This window comes from Meleagris gallopavo, chromosome 7 (genome assembly GCF_905368555.1).
Source record: "Meleagris gallopavo chromosome 7, MGAL_WU_HG_1.1, whole genome shotgun sequence".
Classification (NCBI taxonomy): Eukaryota; Metazoa; Chordata; class Aves; order Galliformes; family Phasianidae; genus Meleagris; species Meleagris gallopavo.
The window spans coordinates 11,903,489-11,930,820 of NC_139410.1; the positions used below are offsets into that span (position 1 = coordinate 11,903,489).

A 27,332-nucleotide genomic window follows, 5' to 3' on the forward strand; every position below is an offset into this window, starting at 1 on the left:
ATGACCCATATTTCAGCTAGAAAACAAATATGGGGATCTACATAGGCCACTCCAAAAGTGCCCTTCTACTCATTTCTATGGATATTACAACAGATACAAAGAGCCCAGCAACACTGCTCAATAGAGCAAATTCTCAGCTACAAAACACAACAGCCATGCAGCCATGCATTTTCACAAGCAATGAACAAGAGCCTGCAAGCTACGTTTGTAAGAATCTGTTCCAGTGGACGTGACTCACTGTTTCACAGCTGCTGTGATGGCATCACTGCTAGGAAAATGGTGCCCACACAGCCCATATTTTATCAGCCCTAACAAATGGAAGTCAGAAGTCACCAAGTCTGGACTATATGGTGAGTGTAATAGAACAGTCCAGTCAAGACGGGCAGCGTGCTCCATGTCTTCAAACTGGTATGGGGCCTGGTGTTACTGTGTTCCAAGAGAAAATCTGTCTCCTTCTCTGACCTAACTCTGAAGCTCCAGCCTTCAGCTTGGTCAGCACTGCGATTCAACAGAGCCAATAGCTTTTCCAGGTTCCAGGAAACCCAGAAGGATCACCTCTCTCCTGTCACCAAAGACACTGTGCACTGTACCCACTGAAGGATGCATCCTGAACCTTTTCTTTAACGAGGAATTCACGCACTGCCACTCTAATGACTGCTGTTTTGACTCTGTCTCATAGTTGCAATACCTCGTCTCGTTACCAGTAATGACATGATCCAGGAAACTGTCATCTTCAGCTTCAGACTGGTTCAGTAGGTCCTGACACACTAGCATATCATGTTCTTTCTGCTCCTGTGAGAGAATTTGCAGGACCCACCTGGTGCAAACTTTGTGATATTCCAATGCACCAATGAATGTCAATCGGTGCAATTTTTTTCCATGTGTAGATTCAGTGACACTCCTTTGGTTCACATGCACTTCTGTGTCAGACACCATTGTGTCAGATTGCCTCTCTGCTGCTATCTGTCACATGGCAACAAAGCATAGCAGAACATTTACAGGAAGGTTCATCCTCTACTGCTATACCATCAACATCTGCCTGAGGTAACAGGCCAACACAATAAAATAGGAGGTATTACTTTTGGAGCAGCCCTCATACTTGAGAAGTTTGGATAAGGCAGATGTCCCACCCTCAGAAGAAGATAAGAATACCAGTTTTAACCCTACTGTCAGTAACTAGTGCAAGTAAGCCCTTTGTATTAATATAAACTCAGTATAGAATCAAAAGAATGCACATGTCATCATCCACTTGCAGGTACTATAAACTGAAGCTGCAGCATTGAAAATTCTGACAAAAATGCAACTGTCAGCTGAAAGACTGATAAAGACTCCCTGACAGTCTATTAAACTCATATGTAAGCTACATAAAGTTCATTCCTTAATTTGATTATTTAAATGGGGACTGTAATGTTTTCATTACAAGAGGATTTAAAGCAAAGACTTTATCATAAGACAGGCAAAGGAAATATAGTAATTAATGCATATGACTTCTCTCTGTATTTCAGTAACACCTCACACAATGCCATCTTTTCAGAGATTATTAACCATACATATTCTTTTGAGTTTTACAAAACAGGTCTGTTTTTTCCTCAATACCATCTCCTTTGCTATGGCTGTGACAAAGTTGCTTTCCTTTCATCTTGAGGTTGCCTCTTTCAAGTTGGGCATGCTACATATCAAGAAAGAAACCAAGTCTCAGAAACCGACTTACTGGTATCTCAGCCTTTCAAACAGGGAAACAGCAGAAAATACAGCATTAAGCCTTTACTAACATCTGAGCTGAACAGAAGCAACCAAAGAAATCCCAAGAAAAATGGCACAAGATTCATAGACCTTTTTGAGGATAGAACTGTCTTCACCATTTTACATATTACAATATTACTGTTACATGTTTCTTTCAGTCATTAGTGTCATAATATCCCTTTTCCAAAATTATACTAAGAACTCAGAATGATGAAGAAAAAATATGTTGCTTCTTTATGACTTATAATTTAATTCAAGCCATTTTCCACTCAAAATTTGTTATGTTTGCCATGAACTGTGATCTCAAAACCACAAGTTTTCCCTCTGATGGCCATCACAAGGATTTGCTCCTAGCTCTCCATGCCAATTTGTGGCCCTTGCACTCTTCCCCCTATGTCCTTACAATCTGTATATGCAGTCTCTGCAAATGTATCAAAGCAGTCATTTGGTTCAACCAAGAGCTTATTGAAAGGCTACTTCCACCTGCAGAAGTTTAGAAAGACACACTGCAGAACAGAGATGACTCAGCTATTCAGCAAGTTGCAGGTTTCTCACAAGCTTCTTTAGTGTGCTTTTATAAAAAAAGGTACCCATTTTTTAGTATTTCACAATACCTCAGAAGAAAAGTCAGCCTTAATTTAAGGAAACAAAGGCGTACAGACTTGAGAGTCTTCAAGCACTGAGCAGTCAAAATATTCTTTTAGCACCGAAAATAGATCACACACTGCAACTCTGTCCACCTTGGAGAGCGACCATTTCACAAAGCCTGTGAACTGTTCACACTGAACATTCATTTCTGCTCACAGCAAGAAAACATTCTTGGAGAAACAAGAATGAATGAGAGAGATTCCACCAACATTTTAGATCACACATGCCCTCTTCTCATGGCATTTCACCAAATTCAGAAGTATAAGGAAATAAAGATCAGAGCTAAGAAAGCAACTTATTTAAATTTTGGATTCTTCAGTCAACTTTCTATTAGCCAGCTCTTCATTTCTACACAAGTGAAGAAGTCTTAAATTTGATTTTCTCCAAAAATCTCTTCACAAAATTTTATTTCAAGTCATTTTACATAAGTGTATTTCTCTAGTTTAACCTCGTTTTTCACACATATGCGTAACTTCTGCTACTCTCCCCTCCTTATGAGTGATTCAGCATTTCTCAAGCATTCAAGCTTAACTCCACAACCTATCCCAGCAGCTTATATCCTGGCCACCACAGCAAAGTTCAGCACAAAGGGGTCTAACTGAGCAAAACAAATAGTTAGGGAGCACATCCTCGTCATACTACCTATAAATCATCAGTCTTAATATATCATGTAATACGTAAGAAAATTTAGGTTAAAGTCCTAAAAACAATGGAGAGGAAAATACACATACAGAAAAAAAAAAAAAAAATGACCCATACTAGCATCTTAATTCCACTTCTGCCCAATGTATGAAAGGACAAGTTTTTCTTTTTTGAACATGCAAACAATCAATTCTAAATACAAATTTCTTTCTTCACCCAACAACAAAGGTACTTTTATTAGCTGTATAGGAGATAGTAAAACCTAACAATCAGGATTTATTACAAGACAGCATTTTTTTTAAGCTAGGATAGGATAAAAGCAAGCACTAAGAGGTTCATTCCTTTTTCCTCCCAAAACAAAATGCTCATCTGCATCTTCCACAGTCCAGCTGCTTAGTGATGTTCTAATTGTTTGTGGGTTGTTTTCCCTTTACACTGTAGAAATACTTTTTCTTCATTGATTACAGTGAATGTTAAACAGCACAAAATAACCAAATACTGATTATTGTGTTATTGGTGAAACAGATGGAGAAGCAAATAAGAAAAAACATCTCACTCAATAAATGATGAAAGATTCAAACTGGATTAAGGAAGGAAAAGTTGAGGGAGAAAGGGAAGCCCCATGTTGTGCTCTGGGAATAGGAAATTTAAAGGAAATAAGATAATAATAACAACAATAACACAAGCAATTCAGACAAGGAATACAACCAACCAACATTCAGTTAAAAGAAACAAAGCAAAATAAGTATCATGCCAGAAGAAGTCAACATAATTCCAGCCTCCATGAAAACCCAAACCTAAAGAACCTTTCTGTGGGAATAATGCAGTGTTAGCAATGCCTCGGCTTAAAATGGATACTGAGTGGAAAGATCCATTTTACACAGTACTCAGCACCATGCATACCCCAAGAAATCAATACCAATTCTGTCAGCACTGATTTCTGCAGAGCTTTACCCCAGCAGGTAGGGAGAGAGAAGGCGGAGCATAGAAAAAATAGGCAATGGCAGCAATGTTCTTGTGAGAATGCTGGTTAAGGAAGGAGAATGGCACCCTTTCACCTCTGTGCGTTTCATGAAAACATTACACAGAAACATGGGAGAAGCAATATTCCCAAAGGCAGGTCTCCAACCAATAGCACACCCCTTTCTTCCATATTCCTCTCAAAAGAAGGGACAAAGTCCACAGTGTGTAAGTTTATTGAAAAGAGTGGTCTCACTTCAAGGGCAGCTCCCCGGGTGTCAGGGGATAAGCCTCTACATTTCCCCAAAGAAAGGAAATACTGCATGACAATACTTGGAAGTATTTGGAAAGATCTACTCTTTTTCCAAGTCTCTAAAGTTTGTATAAACAGAGCACTTTCATTCTGCATGAGCATTGAGGGAGTAAGGAGGGAAGGCTGATCTTTGTAATATACCACTGACATGGCTTATTTTTTCCTAAATAACATCTGAGACATTTTTAAACAACGGAAATAAAAACCTCACATGCTTCAAGAAGGTTGTGGTGCAACTTCTGAAGACAGTATTATTTTAAGAAGTTTCATTTTCCAACACAGGGACAATTTTTCTGTGCCATCCGATGTATCGGTGCATTTAGATTCATCTGAACACGCATACTATATCCAAATTCAATAAGCTAGAAAGGAACCTTTCTTGTCATGAAAATATCAAAACCATACAACTATTTCTAAAGATTATACAGTAACTCCATATTAATTTCACGTCTGAAATGTTACAGTATGAACAAAAACAAAACACATATTAATGCATATTCCAAAATTCCAAAAGAAGTGTAATTCAACAGGTAAGGGCTATACCATAGCTAAGTCTATATACACTAATATGCTTTACTGTTTTTTTCTACCAGGGCAACCTCTTTCTACTCAAACCCTCTTTGTCTTCGCTTAACCTTTATAACTTATTGGAAAAAAAATGTTTATTTTTTTAAATATAAATTTATAAAAGTAAAATGGAATGATTTTAGGGGGTACCACCAAAGTAATACAGTTTAGAAGAGTCTACCCCTACATCAAGTTATTAAAAAAAAAAAAAAAAATTATCCAGTCTCAAGCAATTTCAGAAGCATTTCTACCCATACAAAATACAAGACTAGATTAGATCACACACACACACACACACACACACACACACACAAAAACCAACACATACCAACTTCACACATCTTACACTGGTTTTCACTGGTCATACACTAGCAGGAAACCGCTACTGCATTTATTAGGTACAGCATGATATACTCAGTGTCAAGTAACCTACATCTTACATTTCTAAAAAAGAGTCTCCATATAACATTCCTCTATTGTAGAGCAATTTTGGAAGAAGCATTTTGCTGATGATAGTACGAAGTCAAGCTACCAAAATCTGCAATGGTCAGACAAACAAATTTTGACTAATTACCATTCATTTTATCTACAGTTGAACTACTGAATCACCTTGAAACTTAAAATATTTTTTAATTAAGACACTGGAAATAATATTCTTGTTTAATAACATATTTTATATTAATTCCTAAAAACAACGGTAAGGGCCAACATTAAGCCTTGAAGATCTACAAAATAAAATACACAACCACAGTTCTGCATTACCTATTATTTTATTTTTATTTTTAAATTCCATAGAGAAGCCTCTTTTTACCCTACCTTATTGTGTTTCTGCTGGTGCCTTGCCCTAGTATCCAGGACATGATAAGGAGTTTCAGAGTCCTTATTGATGTAATAAATGAGTCTTGAAGGCAGTGTGATTTCTTTCTGGATTGCATTGCTGTGGCTGTTATTTTCACTGTTGCTACTTTTATTCAGGTGAAATGTATTCTCTTCATCTGCCAGTACCCCTTCAGTTCTTCCTGCTGTTTCATTCCAGCGCAGGTCTGAGGAAAAAAGATACGGCAACCATAAATTAGATGGCAGAATATGTTTATTTCCATTTAAAAGTGACACACTAGCAGTGAGAAACTAGCAAATTTCTAATATTTAATCAGTTACTCAAGAAAACAAAAAAATTATTCGTTGAGCTAAATCTGATTCATTTTCACAAATGGTTTTTGAAATAACATTAATTATTTAAATGCACATACGTACATTTTTACATACAGTCATGGATAATAAATATTTTAACACCTTTCAGTCACCAAGAGGAAAAAAAAATTCTTACTGGATACAGTTACGCTCTACAACCTCCCGTGTCAGCAATGGTCTCTTCCACATCAAGAGATATACGTGCACATTAAAAATACATACACTTCTCCAAAAGGATTGAAAACACTTGCACACACAGCCTGCATAATAGGAAGTTCTCTACATCTTTTAACTTCGACAAGAGCCCTTAGCTTCAGTGGCACCTTTTCAGATAGAACGCCATATCCTTCCACATTAAGATACAGTCAGTCAACGTACAGCGTAAAATCGGCAGTGAGGCGATTGGTAGAGCGGCTGTATGCGGTATTCTACACCAGCTCAGCCGCTCGGAAGCAAATAAGGGCACCGGCAGGCACGCAGCCCCGGCGAACAAGTTGGCTCCCGCTCAGACGCGCGCAAAAACCACCTATGCCTTTTTGTCGCATACCTCAGCGGCGTTTCTCCTCACACCACCCTCCGTAAAGCACTGCAGCACCGCCTCAGCAGAGCGCGGCCAGGGAAGCCTCACGTTTTCCCCGTTTCGCGAGCATGCAAAGGAAACCTTTTCCGAGCGCAGCGTTACAGACGGGGGAGCGGGCACGTACGCAGGGCTGGAAAGGGCAGAGGAAGAGCTCGCTCGGCGGCGACGCGTTGCGTCGGGGTTCATCGCCCAGAAGGGAGGCGAGGGGTCGGGAAGGGGCGCGGGGAGCGGCGGACGCCTCGCCCGCGGACCGGCCATACCCACCGTCTGCCGCCGCAGCCCGAGAGCGGGCGGAGCCGTGGAGCAGCAGGAGCGGCGCGACGAGCAGCGGCAGGAGCGCGGGGCGGCGGGGCCGCCGCAGGGAGATGCTGCCGGGCGGCTTCATGGCTCATAGCGCCCCGAGGCGGCGACGGGGGCGGGCGGCCGGCGGGCAGCGCGGGGCCGGAAAGGCTGCGGGGGCCGAGCAGGCGGCTCCGCTCCGCGGCACCCGCCCGTCTGCCTCTTCGCACCGCCGTGACCGGAGTCCGCTACCTCAGCGCGAGGGCGGGCGGGAGCGGCGCGCGCGCACCTTCTCCTTTACTCCCCCCCGAACCGCGCAACCCCGCGGTAGGCGCAGGCGCGACCGGGCGGTCGCCGTCCGCCGCGCTGCCACCGCCCCAGCGCGCGCCGCGGGCGGGCGCTCACAGCCCTTACGGCACGGGGCCCGCACCCCGCCCGGCACGCGCAGGGCGAGCCGTTACGCGCAGCCGTTGACGCCTCCCCCGATGGCGGCCGCGCTGAGAATGGCGCGGTGACACCTGAGAGCGGGCTGCGCGTTTCCTTCGTGAGGCCGGCAGCCCTCGGGCTCCAGTCAAACGCGCCTGAGTGAACCATCACGACGAGGAAAACTGTCACGGAGATAAAAATAACTTCAGCCAGGTAGAAGATTAACCTGCTTCTTTGTAGTCTTTCCACAGCCTTGGGACTCAGGAGACCTTACAGCTGCATTTCCTCAGATACCAGGCTGGATGCTGAGCTCTTAGCATGCATTTTGCCTGCAGATTTGCAATATCCAGGAATAGATGCACTTTATTTAGGTTCAGGCCTCCTAGCTGAGGAAAAAGGGCAATTCTCTTTTTTGCGTGGATCCCCCTTTTCTTATTCATCTTCTGCTGAGTGCTGGTACCACACAGATTTTCAAAAATACAGAATTTTTCTCTGCTTTATCTAACACTCTTCACAGGCCAGCCCGAATTAATACAGACTTTGTATCACCAAATTCATTACCATAGCTAATTTAGAAGATACAAGAAACTTTGCAGATCATTATCACGCAGACTGTTTTACAGCAGTACCATTACTGATATATATATATAAAATATATATATAAAATTACTTCTTTTAAAATCACAAAATCATTCTGATCTGCACATGCCACTTACCTACCAGAACGTGCTAGTAAGACAGTGCTACACATAGAAGTTCAAAATTAAGCACATAATGGCAGCCATAAGAGAGCAACAGTGTGGGGGAAAAAATAAAAAAAAAAAGTGGAGAAAATGCCTTAGGATTGCTGTTGTGTGGAACTAGGGAGAACCTCTACCAGTTTTCTATACAAACTGATATTCCTTGGTATGTATTTTCCCAGACACTTTCCATACAACCCAGCTGTTCCTCAGCTTCAGATGTCACCAACACCTCTCAAGCAGCACACGTAGTCTCCCAATCACTGACTGCCAGACTGCTCAAGCTGTGCTTTATGAAGCTGATAACAAGTTTCAGGTGGCCATGCAGTTGGGAGAACAAAATCAGTTCCATGTGAAATACCCACTAAGAATGACAGCTGCCTTTTATTTTTTAAAAATTAGCTTTCATCTTTGAAAGACTGAAATAATCCCAAATGTACTGTGAATGTCTGAAAGCAAGATACCAGAAAAACAGATTATCATAGTAACATCTGCATCCAATGGAAGGAACTGAAAAGTATGAGTCAGAGGCACGCAGAAAAGCACTGACAGCCAGTGCTTCAATATTTGGCTATGGAAAAAATGTGTATTATGCAGGGCAGATACATATTTTCAATCTAGGTGCTAAACAAAGCTTGCATCATGGCTCCAGACCACTTCCCAGAGCTTTTAAATTCATCACTTGCTTATCAGCATGGGGGTCAGTGAACACATGGACTGAAAACGCAGTGCTGCAATTCAAATTGAAAAGACTTTGAGATGCAGAACTGCTGATAGCCGTCTTCTCTATTCATGCTTGACAGCCAGTCAGGAAATGGGAGCCTAGGCTCCATGGTAAAGATACAACTTCTCTACACAATCAAATCTTGTTTGTAGTATCACCTGAAAATACAGCATCCAGTGTATTGCTTGACTTGGAAAAAGCTATATAGAATAGCCTTTTTAAGGAACTTTCTCCTTAACCCAAGGCCTAAGTAATATTGGTCTTGCTGACTGAGCATTATGGAAGTATATCTCACTGGAATGCGAGGAAAACTTCTGGATTTCAACAGCGGTAAAAGATATGTTCAAATACAACTTCAAAAATCAAGTTAAGCCCTGTAATAGCAGAGCAGATGAGGTATTACAATATGTTGCTCAGAGACAAATTGGTTACTGATTTTATAGAAAGAGGAACATTTTTCTTGCAGACAGAACGTGAAGGAGACAAGTTCATGAGGTAGAAACGTTTACTGCTTGATGAAGCAGTCACCTCTTAGCAAGAATGGCATAAAATCACCATCAAGCTTCACAATAATGATGATCATTGCAGAATCAAGTATCAGAATGGGATATTGAATATTCAGCTTAACAAGGAGTTTCCAAGCACAGAACTAACCCAGGTTACCTTTGTAATAACCAGGACACCACCTGGATAGCTCAAGACTAGGGGTGACCAAAGGGCATACACCACAGCAACCAGGCAGCAGAGCAGAAGCATCCATTGCTGAGCTTGGCTATCAAGTGAGCGCAGTAGTCAAGTATGGTTATGACTTACTGATACTACTGCAGTATTAGTAGGCTCAGCCATAGGCCAAGGTCCTGCTGTGCTCTGTGTTGCACAAACATTGTCTTTTGATTTGCAGTAGCACATAAGTCAGCCAGTACTGTAAATAATACAAATCTAAGAGTCTTGGGCAGGAGGGGGTATGAAGCAAATAGGGACATTGAGGAACAGTAGAACTTCATTAGCTGGCACAGAGCTAATCCGCACAACCTCTAATGTGCACTCAAAAGAAGGCGGTAGCCATTCTGTTTCTCAGCAGGGGAATAAAAGCTAAAACAAAGCTGCATTGAAACTTCATGCAACTCATATTTAATTACTTTCATAAAATATACTAATATACTACTATAGCACATATAAAAATATGAGGTATAATATGAATAATTTACACTTAGAAGAAACCTGGGAATTATAATGAACAATGCAATGCATTAGTATAACCTTTTTAAAATAAGACATCACGCACTGATCCTCAATATTCAGCTATTCTCAAATAACTCCTCAGTCATCAGTGTGAAGAAGAATATTTCCACTAGAAAAGCTGTTGTGTTTTTTCCCCTCTTCACATAAAAAACGTCCATGTCTCACATGCATCTCTCCATCACAGCAGCAACCCAGCATTTTGATTTTACTGTTTCACTTGGTTTCATTAAATACATTTCAGCAACCGAGGAAGACAGCATAAACATTGCACTAATGCAACAAACACAGAAGAGATTCAGGAGACAGTTTTTGCTCTAGATTCTTCTGAAGCATCACTCTCTAAACTATAGACCCAGTAGCACAGCATTTCCACTGCTCTTCACTTTGCAATCTTTATTTCAACCTCATACTCTAGAGGAAGAATATTCTCCTGTTATTCAGTAGTTCAGAATTCTAAATACAGCTTTCCCCTCCAGTTTCTACTGGGCACAACACTACCTTATTATTATAGAGTACAGTAAAAATGCATTTTTTTCTATTAGAATTGCCACTCATTTACCAAGCTTTGCTTGGTTGGCGTTACTGCTAGCCATTCTTCTCCACAACAGTACAACACAAATGAACTCTTATGAGCACCATCTGTTCCAGCACCACAGGTTAGAATATACATGATAATCAGGATATACTTTTCATCTCCTCCCTTCAATACTGTAAAATATTAATTGGAGTAAGATGATAAAACAAATGTATCTTAGCAATATGGCAATATGGCAAGGGAAACAACACAGCTGTGCCACTACTATCAAACAAGTCTAAGGTTTTATTAATTACAGTTCAATTTGTATCCAGATGAAACCTAGCATCAGTAAGATACTTCTCATTGCAGGAAAGATTTATTTTGAATAAACCAATCCAAATCCATTTCAGACTGAACTCACTTGTGAACATGCATTCATAACCAAAGGATTTCACAAGCTGTTTCTTAGGATTCCCCATCAATGTTGAAACTTCTGCATGAAGTGATTGCACACTGCAAGTGACTGCAGTGAGGTATTTTTGCCACTGGTGCAAGCATTTTAGTTCTAAAGGCTGCAGTTATTCACCATATTGTCCAATTTGTTAACAATAGAGACAGCAGAAGCAGAAACATGCTGGTCAATGAGGCCATCCAGAACACACTTGTCATCTATTTCAATACAGATATACTTAACAAGTAAAATATAAGCTGTCAGCAGAAAAAGTACTGCTCTTTTAATAAGCAGTTCTAGCCGTTGCTGGGACATCAGGCCTGGGCCTCGCCAGTTCTTTTCACTTGTGTGTTATCATGTAAAGACAGTGTCAAGAAAGAAAAAATGGGGTGGAGGGAAAGTTTCGCTTAAATATTTTTAAGTCAGTGTAAGTTAAAGTATAAGTAGATGCAGTCCGTGTTCATATCCTAAGGACTTGCCACAGCTGATCAAATACTTACAAGTGTAGGTTCTGGAAAAAACAGATTGCAGCTACTTTAGTGTGACTTTGCAAAGGAAAGGTATCAGCGCTCCTTCCTTGACCCATTTGCACATGCCAAAAAAGAACTGCTAGGGATCTCCTGAGTTATTCAGTCAAGCCCACACTGGCTATTCCATTACGCAATTCTTTTCATACGTTGTGTTTAAAAGTAACTAGAGGTTTTGCCCTTCCAATACCACTGGAAAGCGGCTCCAGAAGCTCAGTGTTTGAATCACTATGTAAATCCTCCTACTTCCCATCTAATTTTATTCATGCCTAGCAGAAACCTATTTGTTCTTGTGCCAGCACTAGCATTAACAGCTTATTCCCCCTGCTGATTGAAATATCCAGGATGTCAATGCTTACAGCATCAAAGCCCAAGAAGAAATGGGTAAAAATATGAAACTGCAGATGAAAACAGAAAGGATGTTATCTTCAGCACAGAGATGGCCAGAATTGCAAGGGCCACATTATCTTGAGAGGCGGAAGGAATACGGCCATGCCAGCATAATCCTTGCTTGAACTACTAAACCTCACCAAGAAAAGGAATGCGCTAGCTACAGCTACTAGTAGTAGGAAGCTGGTTCTCTCGACACAGGCATACAGCATTTAAAAAAGTACTATAGTTGATTTTTTTTTTTTTAATGTTCCCCCAAAATTCTGAAAAAACCCTACTCTTTCGCCAGCATTTACAGGTGCTGTGGGTGCTGCCCAAGTAACAAATCTTTACAGTCCGATTTTCTGCATGCATCCAGCAGAGCCCTGTGCTGATGTTGCTGCCATCACTGCTGTAATCCTATGATATAAAAGGTAGGTAAAAATGCTGAATAGCAGCAGTGTTAGTCAGGAGAGGAAAACCTCAGCGTTTCCATAAAATGCAGCTCTACGAAATAGGAAAAAAATAGAAACTGCTACATCCAATTATGCATTCTGCCTTTTCTCCATAGATAAACTTGGACCAGTTTCCCTGTTCCTTTCCTAATTAGGCATAGGGATGAATCATCAGATATGAAACGCACTATCCTGAAAGATAGAGAACATACATAGCATTTGGCACTGACTCCTCATGAGACCCTAAATCAATATCTAAGCATCACCTATGATGAATTTGTAAGAAAAACTAGTGTAAAGTGATACCAAAGTATTGCACTAGAGGTTTAGGATGCCCCCTACATTTGAGTTTTTATAGGGTATCTTTTTGTTATATAAACAACTGTGTTGAATTGGTGTAAATGGAGATCTATATATCTGTATCTCCATCTATCTATTTGTGTGTGCATGTGAATAACATACCAGATTGGTATATTACCACCCTTCTCCTAGCCTTCTTGCCCCAGCATTCTAAGCTCAATTTCTTAAAAGTTTGACATACGACTACATAACACCATTAGTTAGTTGGCTTTCCCCAACTAACTGGTCCAAACTCATGGGTTCCCAAATTTTGAAAAGGTCTCTCAGATTTGATGATTCTCAGCACTCACCTACCAAAGTCACTGTCTAGTACTATCTACGTGGTAGATTTGTAACATCACAACAAAATCATTCACTTATGCCAGTGAGCACTTTTTATAATTTCTGCAGTCAATTTCTTCAGTGGATTCCTGCTTCCTAAGAAAGCTACAAGAGATCTTTCAATTTCCCAAAGATAAAATAATAATCTAAAGCCAACGATATTTACTAGTTTACTAGACTCAAGCTGTCAACATGGTAATGCAGTGAATGTTCTAGGCAATTACTACTTCTATCAGTTTGGTGTACAGGAAAATGAGATCCCATCACTCTTTCCTAACGTAGAACTAATCTTTCCAACTTTCTGCTTGTTTTCTTGACCAAGATCTCGGTCACAAACCTCTACAACACAAAATAAAACAAAACCCCACAATCATGATAGCAGATACTCCACACTCACCCTCACAAGAGCCCCATACAATCTGACCATGTTTGGTACATCAAGAACCAACGCTTGAGGATGTGAAATTGTGCTCCTTATCCCACAGCTTCCATTCTTCCTTTCGCCCACATGAACTTACACTTAGTCACCCTTCAAAGACCTTATTATTTCTTTTCATGCATATGCTCCCCGTGGTTACCTGGGGTTGCGTATCCCACTGGTTAACCATAAAGTTTAAACACACATAATTATGGGTTGTTATTATGAAAACGTAGCAGGTTTTGAAGACTTAATGGAAATTAAAATAGCATTACGGTACCCTGCATGCAGCATCTTTGCAGCATACATGATAGAAGAAGTGCTAGTTCTCCTATAGCATATCCCTTCTCCCCCCACTCCCCACTGTAGAAAATCCATCCTTTTTTTCCCCTCTCTATGATTACTAATAAAACTACTACTTACAGAGAATTCATGAATTTGCTTTTCTCTAAAATTCTATCCACATCTTATGGCTAATAAATGTTCCAAATTTAACCATCTTCCAGCTTCTCCTGCATTATCTTGCTGCAGAAAATATTTGCTTATTGTAAGCAGTTCCAGAAAATTAGTTGAAAGGAACCAATTTGCTGATAATCAAAGCAATGCAATTATCAAGTTAGTGAGCAAGAACCAAAATCAAAAGGAATCACAATTCTGAGTAAATTGGGATTCAGACCAAACCCTCTTCTCACAACAAAGGCATGCCTGAAACTTGCATTGTATGGCTGCAAAAATCAAGAGTTTAGTTACAGAAACTGAATTACTCTTAGTTTTTATTTCTGTTCCTACATGCTGATGCTGCATATTGAGCATGAAGTGCAAAAGGACTTCTTAAATAAATACACTCCAAATGGTAGAGATTAAAGCATAAGCTGGTAGGGAAACATGACTGAAGACACAAAGCAGATTAATTGCACAGTTTGAAGTACAATCTGACCTCTGCAGATCAAGGTTTTTCCCACTGGACAGTGCTTTCCTGCTTTTACATTAAATTGGCCTCATCCCAGAATTTATGCTGCTCTCCAACACTGCTGCATAATCAATGAAACTTCCATTTACCAAAGAGAGCCTACTGAGCACAAGATGTCTTTTTCCTTATTCTGGCAACTGATAAATTGAGTTTTCTTATAAAATAACTGCATCTTAACGGCCACAGCCATCTATTGATTTAGCTGCTTTTTAAGCAATACAACAGTCTTTCATAATATTATGCCACCTACCATTTTTATGGAGGAAATGACAATGGCTGAATTAACATGGGCATGAAGCATCAGTGTAATTAAAAAAGAAGAAAATGAAATGATATTGAGAATGAAAGCATAGCTGAGTTATGTAAGCTCTTCTGCATTATTTTGCTAAGAAACAATCAGAAAAAACCCATGCAATTTTAATCCAGCTCTAGAAGATTGGCCACTCAACAGTACAGTTCAAAATCACAGGCTGTTTTATAATAGCTAAAGAATCACACTTTTTTTTTTTTTTTACCCCAACAGTTTTACCCTCGCCTTTCCCACTCTACACTGTAGCACAGTGCCCAGACAGTAGAGAACTGCACTGGTCACTGTGCAGGAGCTACCATGCTTGAGTAGTCCCTGATTTCCAAGCATAAATACAGGTTAAAGCTGCCAATGTGTTTCATGTGACCTCGAATTCTCTGTGGACCTATCCTCAGCAGCATGGCCACCTTCAATTTGCCTTTAATTCTATTTTGATTTCTTTTAGAGAGGAAAATGCTGGCCACAGCTTACTGAGTACTTCCTCTTCACTGCTGGGCTACCAGGGAAGTTGTATTTAGCAATTCCTAATGTCAGAGCAGCCCTTACAGATGTGGCCATATGACAACAGCCTTCTGTCTGGGCTTAGATAAGCACACAAATTGGCTTAAAAGTGGCATTTAAATGCTGGCTTCTGGAACTCTTTCATCTCACACGTGCAGAGGTAGTGAGTTGCAGAGCCAAAACTGGCATCTGTACTGGAAGCATTAATGTGCTTACACAGTCAGGGTATAAAATATAATTTGGTTTATATGAGCTGTCATACAGCTGTACTATAGAGCTCAAACTTAAAATATTCATGACCATTCTGGCAGTCTCTTCTTTTTCTTCTTCCCCTCCAAGAGAGCAATGAAGAAACAGTCTCAAATTTTCAGATATAACTATTTGTTTTACAGAGAGAACATCTTTTGTTGGGCTGCCAAGCTTGAGTCATCCCTACAGAGTCATTTCTAGAAGCAGGCACACAGAACTGACAGCTGATCGCAAGCTATTTCCTAACTTACATAAAAATTTTAAAGGTTTAAAAGCAACCTAGTAAAATTAAGAAACAGAAACCTTTATACTGGCAAATATTAATAAAAATTATTGTTTTCTGTAGTTATGAGTAAACGTTTTTAATTCACAGTACAATGTCACTGAGAAAGTGATGCACTTAAACTGCAGGAGAACACTCTGAAGGTGGAGGTACAATAACTGCCAGCTTGCTACCACAATTTGGGCTGCCCTGCTTACCTCTTCACACCATGGTTCTGGTGATAGACCTCATGGGACTCCAAGCAACAGAAAGTGGCACAGGAGCAATGGACTCCAACAATTTCACCACCAATACTGCTATGAGTAGAAATGCAGCCTACTAGCCATGCCAGAGAAAAGAGGCAACAAAGAAGCTCTAGCAGGTGACATGTTACAGTACTAAAGAGGCAAACAGCAGAAGTTAAAGTTGTTAGCACCTACAAAGTCCAGGTAAGCAATCTTTGCTTTGGAATTTTTCACTCACTAGAGACAGGAGTGTAATAGCAAAGTTTCAAGTTAATTACTAATTTGAACCGTTAAAGTGATACTCATTTCATTCTGAGAAAAGGCTATCTTCTTTGATCATTTGCTGAATCTTTAAGTAAGCAGGATGAATGGATTACTTGATGTACGAAACCAAAAATGCATTCCCTTCCGTTTCCTTTGAAATAAAGTTAACAATGCATAGGATAAGGTTCACGCTAAGTCTGACAGACCACAATCCTCTTTCCTGCTAGCCCAGTCAATTGCAACATAAATTCAGTATCCAAACTGGCCTCAGGTGAAGCTGCCAGACCATCCTGATATCTTTGTCTGACTTTCCGGTCACTTTGATGTGAAAAGGCTGCATGTTTACACCACCATTTTCAGATGTGAAGTTTAATACTCAGAGTGGCAACTGGATTCTGGCTTAGAGATAGAAAATATATTTGCTTCACAATTTAATATGTGCTAAAGCAAAATTTGAATATGGAAGCACTGTTAGTTATATCAAACCTTTTGATCTACAACATTACTGAAGGATATCTAAAACCTGATCATATCTGAGAGTTTCCAATAATATTGCTCTATTTAACACGTAGAAATGGAAAGCAAAACACATGGAAGTATAGTACAAACACTGTCTAACCTGCCATATCAGTTAGCATGGACACAATTATTCAGTCTCATGATTATAGCATAAGTTCAGAGCAGAGACATCGCTCACACACAGAAAAATAATATTGAGATGACCTTCCTTTCTAACTCATTTTTCTTCATAAATATCACCAGTATGGAGAGATATGGGGGATGATAACTTAAATCTTATTATAAAAATAATGTAAAGTTGTAGTCTTGAATGTAATTGAACGTTAATCTGAATTTTAACTTTCTTGGAGACAGGAAAATCTAAAATGCAGATATATGTCTCAAGGAAGAAGTTTATTTCCTTAGTATAAGTTAAAGCCCAAGAGCATTCTCTGAAAGAGAGCTGTGACAAAAGGTGCCGAGTATTTGGCCAGCTGACCTCTCACCATCACTGTTGCAAAGCACATTTTAACATGTGTGTGTAGCACGGAGATATCAGTGCATCAGCCAAAATAGGTCAATGTTGTCCAGGTAATCCATGGCAAAGAGAGTCACAGAACTGTAGGAGTTGGAAGGGACCTCTAAAGGTCAAGACCAACCTCCCTGCTACAGCATGTTCTCTATAGCAGGTCACACAGGCAGGCATCTAGATGGGTTTTGAATATTTCCAGAGGAGTCTCCACATCTCTGAGCAGCCTGTTTAAGTGCTCTGTCATGCTAACAATAAATAAATTCTTCTTTGTATTAGTATGGAACTTCCTATGTTCCTGTTTCTGCCCACTGCTCTTTGTTTTATTGCTGGCTTATAGTCAACATGTTGTCCACCGGAATACCAGGTCTTTCCCAGCAGAGTCCCTCCCCAGCAGGTCAGCCCCTAACCTTTATTGATGTGTATGGTTATTCCTCCTCAGATGCAGGACTTCACACTTGCCTTTGTTGAACCTCACCAGGTTCCTCTCTGCCCAGCTCTCCAGTGAGTCCAGGTCTGTGGGGGCAGAGCAGGTATGTTTATATATGCCAAGGAAATCATGGAGAGCTTGGGAGGTGAAACCCTCAGCAATCCACCAGCTCTGTTGACCCCTATGCAAGTACCCTGCAGGCGAGCTCTCCTCCTGCCAGGCCTTCAAACTTTCACAGAACTGACAGTACTCACATTTTAACGCATATGTTAAAATGTACTTTGCAACAGTGATGGTGAGAGGTCAGCTGGCCAAGTACTCAGAACCTTTTGTTACGGTTCTCTTTCAGAGTATGCTCTCTGGCTTGAACTTATACCAAGGAAACAAACTTCTTCCTTGAGACATATCTGAATTAGCCTTCTGCTGCATCTGCCACTTCTCCCAGCTTTGCATCATCAGCAAACTAACTGAAGATGGACTCAATCCCTTCACCCAGGGAACTGATGAAGATGCTGAACAAAACTGGACCCAGCACTGACTCATGGAGAATGCCACTAGTAACAGGCCTCCAACTAGACTCTACATAGCTGATCACAGCTGTCTGAGCTCTGCCAGTTCACCAGTCCTCATTTCACTTCAGAATCCTCCCAGCTGGCTTACTGCTGCATGAACACGACTGCTGTCTCTTGCAGGTTTCAGGACAAGCACAGTACCCTTTCATTTTCACCATCCCTTGGCTTCTTACTCTCATGTCTCTGTTGGAATTGAGGCACCTGCAAAAGGGGACTTCAGAACTGTATTAAAAGCATAACCCCTCTGAACTGCTATGGAAGAAAGGGAATTCTCCAGGCACATGGAGGAGCATCTTAGGTTTCATCACACGGTTTTCCCTCGTTAGTCAAGCAGCTTTTTTTACTGGCCTCTTTCTGGATCCTCTGCTGTGATGTTACGTTGTCACTTCAACGGAAGTGAAAGTAATGAGACAAGAAGTGCCAAACACTCATTTTGCAAGCCCCATAGCATGTCTTTCACAGAACTCAGATGCTCTATCACAAGGAGATACCAAGAGATCATTTGCTGCCTCCTCTGAAAAATCAACACTGTTTTGATGGAAGATGCAGCCATTTCTTATTTATCATGCCAAACTCAACTTCCATCCAGCATAAATCTTGGTGGGATTTGAATTATGCTGACAACAAGCCATGTTACCTTTCCAATTGACTCTACAGATAGCATAGATTTCTCAGATTTTTTTTTTTTTTTTTTTTTTTTTTACAGTATAGTTGTCTTCAATTGTGCACAGGGATTTTCCCACCACCTTGCCCAACAAACATTTCTGTCCAAATATGAAAGTTAACTCATATTCAGAAGGCTCTCTGCTCAGGGCAAATACTAATAGCATACTATGTGCCAGGAGGAAAAGGATTAGGCCTCCCCCAGCCATCTGCTGAGTATGCTTTGCCAGTGTCAGATGAGTGTTTTTACTAGATAAACTGCAAGAATACATCCATTTACAACATTGTAACTTCATAGTTTTCCATTAAAAATATGATTTTGCATAATGCAAAAAGGAGAGATGTAAGTACACCACAGAACAATAAGACAGAATTATGTTTTTGAATCGCAAGTTTTAACTTGAGGCATACTGACACCAGGGGAAATGTCCACATAATGCAAGTGTTTAGAGATTTCATAAGTCACTCTCAAGACATTCATATTTGCTGAGCAAATACTTATGTGATTAACCATCTGAGTAGGAAAATTTAAACTGGCTTGTTAGATGGGGAAAAAAAAGACTTTGAAATTTATTTGGAGAAAGTAATGCTCTAGGGCGTAAGAGGAAGAGAATTAGTGATTCCCTCAATTCCCATTTGTCACACCATTTTTTCAAATTATTTTCAGTTACGATAACAGATAAGTTCTACTCTGTAGAAGAGTAATTAAATTTGCAAGTGAAGTTTGATAATATTCCTATATTATTTAATTGCAGTTTGAAATCAAACATACCTGTCTTGTTTTCAGTTTCCTACCAGGGAGAATGGAGTTCCAGCTCTAGATGAGATTATGCCTCTTCAGATGCTGAGCTACTCAGAAGCAGGTAGACATCATTACTGAGACACGTCTACACCTGACCCTGCTTGGACTTGGGAATTGCTGGGGAGCAGGTATGTTTATATATGCCAAGGAAATCATGGAGAGCATGGGAGGTGAGACCCACAGCAATCCACCAGCTCTGAGACCCCTATGCAAGTACCCTGCAGGTGAGCTCTCCTCCTGCCAGGCCTTCAAGCAGAACAGGAACTTAGTGTTTCTCTATCTGCTACTCCTAAAACAAATAGAAGAAACTCAAAGAGAGGAGATAGTATATAGCCTACTGCCACTGTCTGAAATCAGGATAGAAAATGCTTACTGCTAAGTTAAGCATCAAAGATCAGCTTTCCTCTTGCTTCAGTATATTACAGTCTATTAGGTGGATCCTAAAAAATAATTAAAAAGAACAGAAAACCTTACCAAGAACTGCTGAACAGCTTTTTCAGAATCAGAACATGAAGTACATTGTAGGGACCAAACCTGGACAGAGCTTTACACCTAGAAAGAATTATCCTTGAAGTTTCTAATTCCTTTAACATCTATACAACAGCAGCTCTACTGCACTTATGTCACAAGAACAAGTCTTCACACTGACACATTTTAAAAATAACTCATGAGTAAGATCTTGTTCTCATTTCTATAAAACCTCTCCTCCCAATGATAAAAACTAGTTAATAATTTAACAAAGTAATCCAAGTGTTCTAAAAATGGCACAGAGTCATTTATATTTAAAGACAGTGCTTAGTTATAGGAGATTAATCTGTGAGAAAGGACTATTGTTTTGTAAAGCAAACACTTCCAAATCATCTACATAGGCTCCTAACACCACTTGCCTAGGGATGACTGTTGGCCATTCACTCCTTATCTTGACCACTCTCATATTAGACAATTGTTTCATTGAGAAGAGTGGTTGCCTGCAGACTAATTTATGACTCCACAAGAGGTTAATGCGGTTTGATTCATGCAATGAAGCTCTTAGTCCATCACGTTAACCAGGCCCTACCAAAGTCAACCCCTGCAATTATTTTTTTCTTAATCTGAAAATAGGAAAAAATTGGAGATTTTATGTTTCTTTGGTGTATCCTGGAAGATTTGAAGATTATCAAGGACTTCTATTTATTTTGAATGCCAATTTTTATGTATTAGTTTCAGGTCACCTAGGGCCTGATCCTAATAAATAGCTAGCAAAGACTAAGTCTGGCATCCAGACCATTCAGACATCTAAGAGTGAGTGAGTGCATACATTGATTTGAAACTAAAGTCAAAATTAGTGAGCATTTTCAAAATACTGCTTTTAAGCTTCTTACCTCCCTTTCCCCACCTTTAAAACAAGCACGAGACTAGTTTATCATGAGAAAACATTGTCGAGAATAATAACCAAACAGAAATGGAAAATGAAAAAAAAAAAAAAACCAAACATATGCGTTTTCATTGTCTCGATAGTGTATCCCAACATTTTCTACATTTCACCTTGTAGGCAGAAAGCACAAATATTTTTAAATGTTTTGACTGGCACTCACGTCCCAAGATTTTTAATAAGTTTTAGCCTGTCTAAATAGTAATAAAATTTTGTAACCCAATCTATGAATGCAGAACACTGAGCTAGTGGATAACTGAAAGTGAAGCCTGAAAGAAAAATTATGGTTCCAGGGCATTTTCTGATTTGGTTTATAAATAGATGGTTTTGACATAGCAGTCACAAAAATAAAGCTACAGTTAGCAAGCCTGAGGCAGCTGTGCAGCTGGGAGAAGCGCGTACTCTGGCAGCCAATCTGTGCAGTCGCCTATGTTGTGATACATGCTATCAAAACACCAGTTAAGAATACAGCAAGAATTAACATTTCGGCTCAAGGCAGAGTGACAGGAAACAAACTTTGATTTTTATATTATCCAATATGTAAACCATTGAACAAAAGCAAACAAATTAGATTCCTAATTGGAAGCAGCAGATTAACCGTAACAATACAAACATTTTTGTCCTTCTTCATGTGAGACAGATAAATTAATGTGACAACGTTTTCTGTATTTGCAAAGCATTTTCAGAATGATAAATATTGGTTTATTTTGCTAGACAGTTGCATCAAATGAACAGAAATATTTTTGGAATCTGAATAGTGGAATGAACACTCCATTGAAAAAGAAATCCTATTTAGGGAATGATCCAGATATTTCTGCAACTGGAGGTTTCTGCATTAACACCAGCTAATCTCAGACCAACCACGTGGATGAATATTGTGCCACAGCTGGAGCAGCCTGACAGTCTAAAGCAGTAGAAAGCTTTAAAGATTTCAGTTGAAGCTTAGAAGTAGGACTCCCAGAACTAATGGAAACCTGCTGGTCATCTCTAAGTTGATTTAAGCTCCAACTTATAGCAGTCATGTTCTATTATCCTTTGCTGAACAGAACAGACATAGCAAATTGGATGTTTAATTTGTATAAAATTAGGACCCACATCTAAAGTTTCAAAAACCCCACTTACTTCAACATAATAATTTGTTGATCCATCTTTGAATGAAACAGTTTGAATGAAACAAAGCCTAATGCGTGCTTAAATTTGAATGAATAAAGGCCCTCAGTGAGTATCATGAGGATCTTTTGTGCTATATTAAAAAATCTCTTTAATCAAGAAAAATATTTCCTTCCCCTTTACTTAGCATCTCTTCAAAACATTCTTCAGCACAGTAGACACAGACACATATTTTGCAATCACAAAATAAACATTTCATGTGTGCTAATAGAATATTATAAGGTTGAAAAAGAACAGATATACTTCCACACAATGTTTACTAAATAGTCTCAAGCAGTTTATGATCTTATGTAACCTCTGTTTACATCATCAGCATTGTTTGAATGTTTACTCAAAAATTTAAAAATCGAGCAAAGAGCATTGACATTTAACATGTAAATACTCCAGAATTCATCATCTAGAAAAAAAAGTGTGTACTTGAAAGCACAAATATGAGAAATGGTTATGAGTGATAGGCCACTTTGAAGAATTAGAAACATGAAACAAAGTTAAACATAAGGTTATAAACCTGCACACTGAATTTCACCACCCAGTCCTTTCATATCCACATACAGACTGAGCATTTGGATTGACAAGACAAACTCACAACTTTAATACTTTGCATAAAATTTCCAGGAGTATGCATGAGCTGGAAGTTGATGTCCTTCCCCCCTCGCTAGACGTAATTCAAGAACTTGGTAAGAAACATACAGTATGATGACAATGGATTCACAAGCAAGCTTTTTGGAAAAAATGTCAATTCTTTCCCACTATAAAGTTGAGATAAATTACCATATTTACAAAGCAGGAAGACAGCACCATCCTCCTACCAAGGACAGACCAAGAACTTGAACTGATGATAAGAACATGCCGCCATACACAAACAAGAAAATGAAAACAAATCCCCACTGTAAATTTAAACATAACAAGAAAGACAATACAATTACATGCCATGAATGTAAATTCAGCTCCTCAATAGAAATTTATCTATGTTATGAGTCTTTGTTCATAACAGATTTAGAAGAATGCAGTGGAAGAAATGCACTGCTCTGTCCAGTATTACTGGCACAGCTGTTCTATAGCACTTATATTTACATCCCTAGCTACTGAAGTAGATATCACTGGTGCCACTTAACACAGCTTGCCTTTTTGCACCACTGTACCAATCTGCTTTGGAGAAAGCAATGGCAGCACAAGCCAATGAAGGAATTCTGTTTTAAACCACCTTCCACAACCCTTTCTCATCAGAAACTATTTAATCTGATTAGCAGAAAGTCAAAATATAATTTCCCTTCAAAGGAAATTGTAAATTGACTGTAAAAAATGGACTGTAAAAAAAAAAAAGTAAATACAGAAATCATTTTAAAAGCTCTCAAAGCTCAGAACAAGCCCTAAAGAAAGAAGCCACAGTGAGTTACCCTGAGCATTACATTTGCAAAATTTCATTAAATTTAATTAACACAAAGCCAGTTAGAACAAAATATTAGACATAAGGCAAAGCAAGCCAAAACAAAAATCTCAGGCAAAAACAAATGGTTCTGTGAATCTCAAGATGATAGGAACAGAAGGCTTGCCAAAATACAGCTGTCAGATTTAACGACAAACATTTCTGACATATAAAAAGCACAGTCCACATTTCTTCCCCCTTTAAGAATGTGGGTCTTATGAAGAAAAAAATGAATATGAATTTTTAACCAATTCTTTTCTGTGAATTAAATTTTTTTGTTTTCTAACATGCTCTAAAGTTATACAAAATAAGGGAAAACAGAGGACTTGACCCTGCCTGCATAGGAGAGCTGAGAAGGATGCGGTAGCCAACAGAACAAGACACAAGCACTAAAAGCATATGTGGATACTCGGCCCTCTTTTAAAGTTTTCTTGAAAAGGCAGAGATGTATGAGGACATAAGCAATAGCTTATTGTGTAATTACTATATATGTGATAAAGACAAATCATACTAATCACACCCTAATCTCTGAGAAAATAAAAATGAAGAACTCTGCATCACAGATGGAATTCTTTTTTAAAAAAGGGAGGACTGTAAGGGAGAAAAAGCACAGGAAAAAATTACTACTAACCTGATCTTTGTTATAGAATTGTCTGTAAACTTGGAAGTAAAAAAAAAAAGTTATTTTCAGTTCTGTATTATCTGTTAAGCTCTTAAAAAAAAACCTATGCTTACCAACGCATTTCACAAAAAACATGGAACTCCAACATTTAAAGAAAGAATACTGAAGATAACTCTGGATAATATTAAACATTTGTGTTCTTGTGTGGTATGAATGTTAACTAACTAGTAGGTGAAAATACAAACTCTGACTCCAACTTTATCCTGCCCCAAATTCAACTCAGAACTGCGATACGTTGGCAATAACTTAAGAAATGATAATTAGCTAAAATAAAAGGGAGAATGAAAATATTAGACATTCAGAAATCTAAAGATATGAAATACCTGTTGCAAAAGCTCAGTATGTTTACTTTTAATTGTACGAAGGTTGAGTCTAATGCTATAGAAAAGTAAAGAAAAGCACAAGTTTCTATCATCTGATTGATTAGTCATTACTAAGAATTTTAACAGAGCTGTTTCCAGCGTTTGGAAATTCCTGCCAATAGCCACATACTGCCTTAGAACTTCATTATTAACTGCTTTCTTCTAAAAGAAATGGGTGTGCAACCTTTGTTTACTCCTTTCTCCCCTGTAAACAGTTGCCGAAAGGACCAGAAGGAAAAAAAAAAAAAAAAGAAATACCATCCATGTTTTAAGCAAATAAATGTAACATGCCAGGAGAAAGAATGAGGGAACATGAACTGAACTATCACAGAAAGAGAATGGATTTTGACAGTTGTTTGCAAAGGTTCGGGCAAAACAAATATAAATATTAAAATCTTTTTTTGAAAAAAAAAAAAAAAGGAAAAATACTGATTATTCATTGCTCTCATTCCTATCTCATCCCTTTAAACTGTTTTACTCCTCATTTCTACCTCTAATCTCAAAAAAGCAAGTCATGCATGCACATCACATCCACAAAGGATGAAACATGTCCTGAGGACTATAAGCCTATCCTCTTTGCTGTTAGTTCTTACAGCACAATCTCCAGGCCAGTAGGTACTTCCATGCACAAGTTAGCAAGACTAAGTTTGATTCTGCAACTAATCTGCTCAATATTAATAATGACTGAGGTAGAGTATAACCAGTATTTTCAGTGCAGCAGTGCCAACATCAGTGCAGTGTGACACAGTAAATATGGAAACCTGACTGGCTTTAACATGTTAAAGTATATCTCTTGCATCCTAGAAGATATTTAAAAAAAAAAAAAAGCCTATTCACAAATGGCAGTATTTGGGAAGAACTGCTTTTCAGTATTCCTCAAGGGAGAAACTTCAACAGAGAAAGCCTGGATTTAAAAAAAAAAAAAAAATCCCTGACAACTAATATATGCCACAGTGAATGATCACGTCTCATCAAAAATACTTCGACTTCAAGAAAATCTTTACAACTTCCAGAGCCAAAAGAAACAATTCTGTATGTTAAACCACTAATTACTCCAATGAAACCAAAACCAATTTCATCATAATTCTCAAATATTCCTTCAAACTGGATTTTTGACACTCTATACGCATTTCATGAATTGCTTACACATCCTATGAAAGATGCAATCACCAGACTTAAAAATTAGTGTGGTGGTTGTAGCTCCACATTCAGATAGCTGAACCTCATCCTATATATGCAGTGAAGCACTATTTGACAGCACAATAGCACGCATCTAGCTAACTTAATTCAGCCAAGAACAAAACCCATGACACTCTTTAAAAATTGAACTGAATTGAAAACAGCAAAGTATATCCTGAAATTCTATGACTCATGGCCTCAAGAAACAACATGCCTGTGCTTTTCAACCATTTGTTAATTCAAACTGAACTACGTGCATGCATCACTGTTACAAAACAGCATATGACAACACAAGGTATTCCACTGTTCAGTGGAAACAGAATACAATGCTGATGTTCTATTCAACACAAAACATATTTAAAGTACTCAGAAACTCAAAACTACTCAACATTATGGTATTTTTGGCCACTACCTCCCTCATTTGTTAAGCGAACACTAAATAAAATAAACTTTTTAAAAGTAAAATAAAATGAAATAAAGACCTCCAAAGCATTTTGCAGTGTTCTCTCCATAACAAATCATAGCAACTTGTTTCAAGCTAAATTCTACTTCCAAAATAAAGAGACTACATCACATACAAATTTTCTCTTTATTTAAATAAGAAAGAAAAAGCTAGATTTGTTCTGGTGAAGGAATGAATAAGTTTGTAACTGTTAAACCTAAACAAACAAGGAACAAAGCCTCACCTTCTAGGCATGCTCAGATTTATGCAACTACAAAGTTTTCTAAGATGTATTATCAGGAATGCTTCATATAATATGAAGTCATTAGTCATAAAGATAACTGGACTTTAATTACATTAACAAGTGAGGTAAATATTATTTTTTTTTAGCCCAAACATTATTCTGTAAATAGAAAACACTTTCAACTCTTAAGTATGAATTCAGATTATTCAATTCTCAAACAGATGTAAATCATAGATGAAAGAGAAAGGAAGACAGCTGAAGAAGATTCATAATCCCACCCCCTTCTAAAACTATTTAGTAAAGGAAGGAGAATACCAAGCAGAAAAGCACAAAGATGAACCTGTCATCAATGCTTCAGATAAGATTACCATCCACTTCCATTACCTCTCACTAATTTATTTCCAAAATACTCTGTTTTATAGTCTAGCTCTTCACAACGTAAACACAAAACAAAACACACCCAAATGCATGACTAAGAAAAGACAGGGAAACAATAAATCTGACATCAAATAAGTTGAGGATACAGAGCAAGAACATCTAATAATACGACTGTAAGTACTTCTAACATCAACATACAATTACAAAAACACATTGTGTCAAATAAGCACAGGCAGTAAAGAAGCAAATTAAAGAGACATCAGGCAAGAATAT

At 38.8% G+C, this 27,332-nt stretch overlaps 1 protein-coding gene and 1 long non-coding RNA gene across 9 annotated transcripts in view; one reads left to right on the top strand and one right to left on the bottom strand.

The window, feature by feature from the left end:
- ADAM23 (ADAM metallopeptidase domain 23) overlaps positions 1 to 7,367 on the bottom strand; it is a 65,200-nt gene extending 57,833 nt beyond the window's left edge. For 2 of the 8 annotated variants that reach the window (XM_085228547.1, XM_085228552.1), the window contains exons 1-2: positions 6,909 to 7,363; positions 5,690 to 5,916 (exon numbers count right to left, since the gene is read on the bottom strand). In XM_085228547.1, coding sequence (XP_085084673.1) covers positions 5,690 to 5,916; positions 6,909 to 7,029 — 348 coding nt within the window. In that variant the 5' untranslated portion in view covers positions 7,030 to 7,363. Of the gene's footprint in view, positions 1 to 5,689; positions 5,917 to 6,908 lie in introns of all 8 variants that reach the window. The other 6 variants (XM_085228554.1, XM_085228549.1, XM_085228550.1 and 3 more) reach the window with 6 other exon arrangements.
- A 4,225-nt stretch (positions 7,368 to 11,592) lies between these two features.
- Positions 11,593 to 26,567, top strand: LOC104911655 (uncharacterized). Its single transcript, XR_014884520.1, has 3 exons — positions 11,593 to 12,353; positions 15,874 to 16,211; positions 19,751 to 26,567. It is a non-coding gene; the product is annotated as an uncharacterized LOC104911655 (long non-coding RNA).
- Positions 26,568 to 27,332: the final 765 nt, after the last annotated feature.